This window comes from Mandrillus leucophaeus, unplaced genomic scaffold, assembly GCF_000951045.1.
Source record: "Mandrillus leucophaeus isolate KB7577 unplaced genomic scaffold, Mleu.le_1.0 Scaffold634, whole genome shotgun sequence".
Lineage (NCBI taxonomy): Eukaryota > Metazoa > Chordata > Mammalia > Primates > Cercopithecidae > Mandrillus > Mandrillus leucophaeus.
This window is the reverse complement of record NW_012106853.1, coordinates 191254-193463: the sequence shown is the minus strand read 5'-3', so window position 1 is coordinate 193463 and position 2210 is coordinate 191254. Positions and strand designations below refer to the sequence as shown.

Here is a 2210-nt window from a genome sequence, read left to right as displayed (position 1 = left end):
CCCGGCTAATTTTTAGTATTTTTAGTAGAGACGGGGTTTCACCGTGTTAACCAGGATGGTCTCCATCTCCTGACCTCGTGATCCGCCCGTCTTGGCCTCTCTAAGTGCTGGGATGACAGGCGTGAGCCACCGCGCCCGGCTGATGTTGTTTTTGAGATGGATTCTCACTCTGTCGCCGAGGCTGGAAGTTCAGTGGCATGATCTCAGCTCACTGCAACCTCTATCTCCCAGGTTCCCGCCATTCTCCTGCCTCAGCCTCCTGAGTAGCTGGGACTACAGACGCCCATCACCACACCCGGCTAATTTTTTTGTATTTTTAGTAGAGACGGGGTTTCACCGTGTTAGCCAGGATGGTCTCGATCTCCCAACCTCGTGGTCTACCCGCCTCGGCCTCCCAAAGCGCTGGGATGACAGGCGTGAGCCACCGCGCCCGGCCGATGATGTTGATCGTAACATCTCAGTGATGCGTCCCCTACGGTCAGGTTTCCTTGGGTTTCCTCGTTAGGAGGTCACAGGACCGTCCCCGTTTCTTCAGGTTACAGTAACACGGAGACAGCGAACCTTTACCTGGCGTCGGACAGTGAGTACTCTCTGCACGGCTTCATGTTGCAAAATAACGACGTCATCTGGAACCTCTTCACGTACCTGGAGTTTGCCATCCGAGAGGGGAGAAACCAGCACCACAGGCTGTTGGGGAAGAAGGTGGAAGATCTGTTCCAGGTAGCGTAGCAGCCCCGCACACACCTTTCCACCTAGCGTGCATTTTGCTAAAGCACTTTGGCACCCAGCTCAGCAGGCACCTTGAGCCGTCTGTCTCCGGTCTGACGGATCCCAAAGGCTCGGCTCGTTCCACCTGGAGACCTTAGTGCTGTGGCCGTTGCGTCCCTCAGCCCGGGAACAGGTGCAAGGCAGACCCTCCTCCACCGTTATCGAGCAGCCGATGAACATAGAATTCCCTGCTAGAAACGGGTCTGAAGGCCACGCACAGGGGTTCGCACCTGTCATCCCAGCACTTTGGGAGGCCGAGTCGGGAGGATGATTTGAGCCCAGGAGTTTGAGACCAGCCTGGGCAACATAGTGAGACCCCATCTCTGCAAAAAAAAAAAAAAAAAAAAACGATTAGGCCGGGCACGGTGGCATGAGCCTGTAATCCCAGCTACTTCGGGAGGCCGAGGTGGGTGGGAGGGTCCCTCGAACCCGGGAGGTCGAGGCTGCCGTGTGAGCCGTGTTGCCGCACTCCAGCCCGGGCGACAGAACAAGACTCTGTCTCAAAAGCAGAAAAACAGGAAGGAGCGGGACAGGCTGCGTTAAATGAATGCCCTGGGTTTTTTTTTGTTTTGTTTTGTTTTGTTTTTTGCTTCAATGGAATCGACACTTGCTTATCCGAGACCGCCGTTTGCAAAGTGCTCGCTGCATCCTCTCACCCCTCCTTCCCCTTTCCCCGCCCAGAACCTCTCTGAGGTGGACGCGCGAGACGAGACGTTGTGGGGTCCGTGGGGCCTCTGCGGGTGGGGAGGGGGTCTCGGTCTGCAGGGCCGTACCACACGGGCGTGGGGAGTCTGCTGTGGGCTCAGCCGGCCGCGGCCTCATTCCTCCTTGGCAACCTTCGTCCCTATGGCACTGAGCGCCGAGTCAGAGAGCGTGTGTGCTGCAGAGATGAACCGCAGGGAGCCTGGGGCTTCGTTCAGATGTCGGGGGGAGACAGAGACAGACAGACAGAGGGAGACACAGAGAGAGAGACAGGGAGACAGAGAGACAGAGGGAGACAGACAGACAGGCAGAGATGGAGGCAGACAGAGACAGGGAGATAGAGGGAGACAGAGACAGGGAGACCGAGAGACAGACAGAAAGACAGAGATAGAGAGAGACAAAGACAGGGAGACAGACAGCAGACAGATCGAGGGAGACAGACAGGGAGACAGAAACAAAGAGGGAGACAGAAAGAGACAGACAGGGACATAGAGGGAGATGAGAGACAGAGAGAGACAGTGAGGTAGGGACACAGGGACACGGAGGCTTGGAGAGACAGAGATAGAGGCAGACAGAGACAGAAACAGGAGACACAGAGGGAGACAGAGACGGAGGGAGATAGAAAGACAGAAACAGAGACAGACAGAGACAGACACAGAAAGAGAGAAAGAGGAAGACAGAGACACACCGAGGGAGACAAAGAGAGAGAGACAGACAGAGACCAAGGGAGACAGAGTCGG

The 2210-nt window shown here is 56.1% G+C and overlaps 1 protein-coding gene across 1 annotated transcript in view; it reads left to right on the top strand.

The window, feature by feature from the left end:
* Nucleotides 1-2210, top strand: part of ASMTL (acetylserotonin O-methyltransferase-like) — a 55716-nt gene that overhangs the window by 33251 nt on the left and 20255 nt on the right. Inside the window, exon 7 of the mRNA XM_012000630.1 lies at nt 536-720. Within this exon, the coding sequence (XP_011856020.1) occupies nt 536-720 (185 nt within the window). The remainder of the gene's footprint in view (nt 1-535; nt 721-2210) is intronic.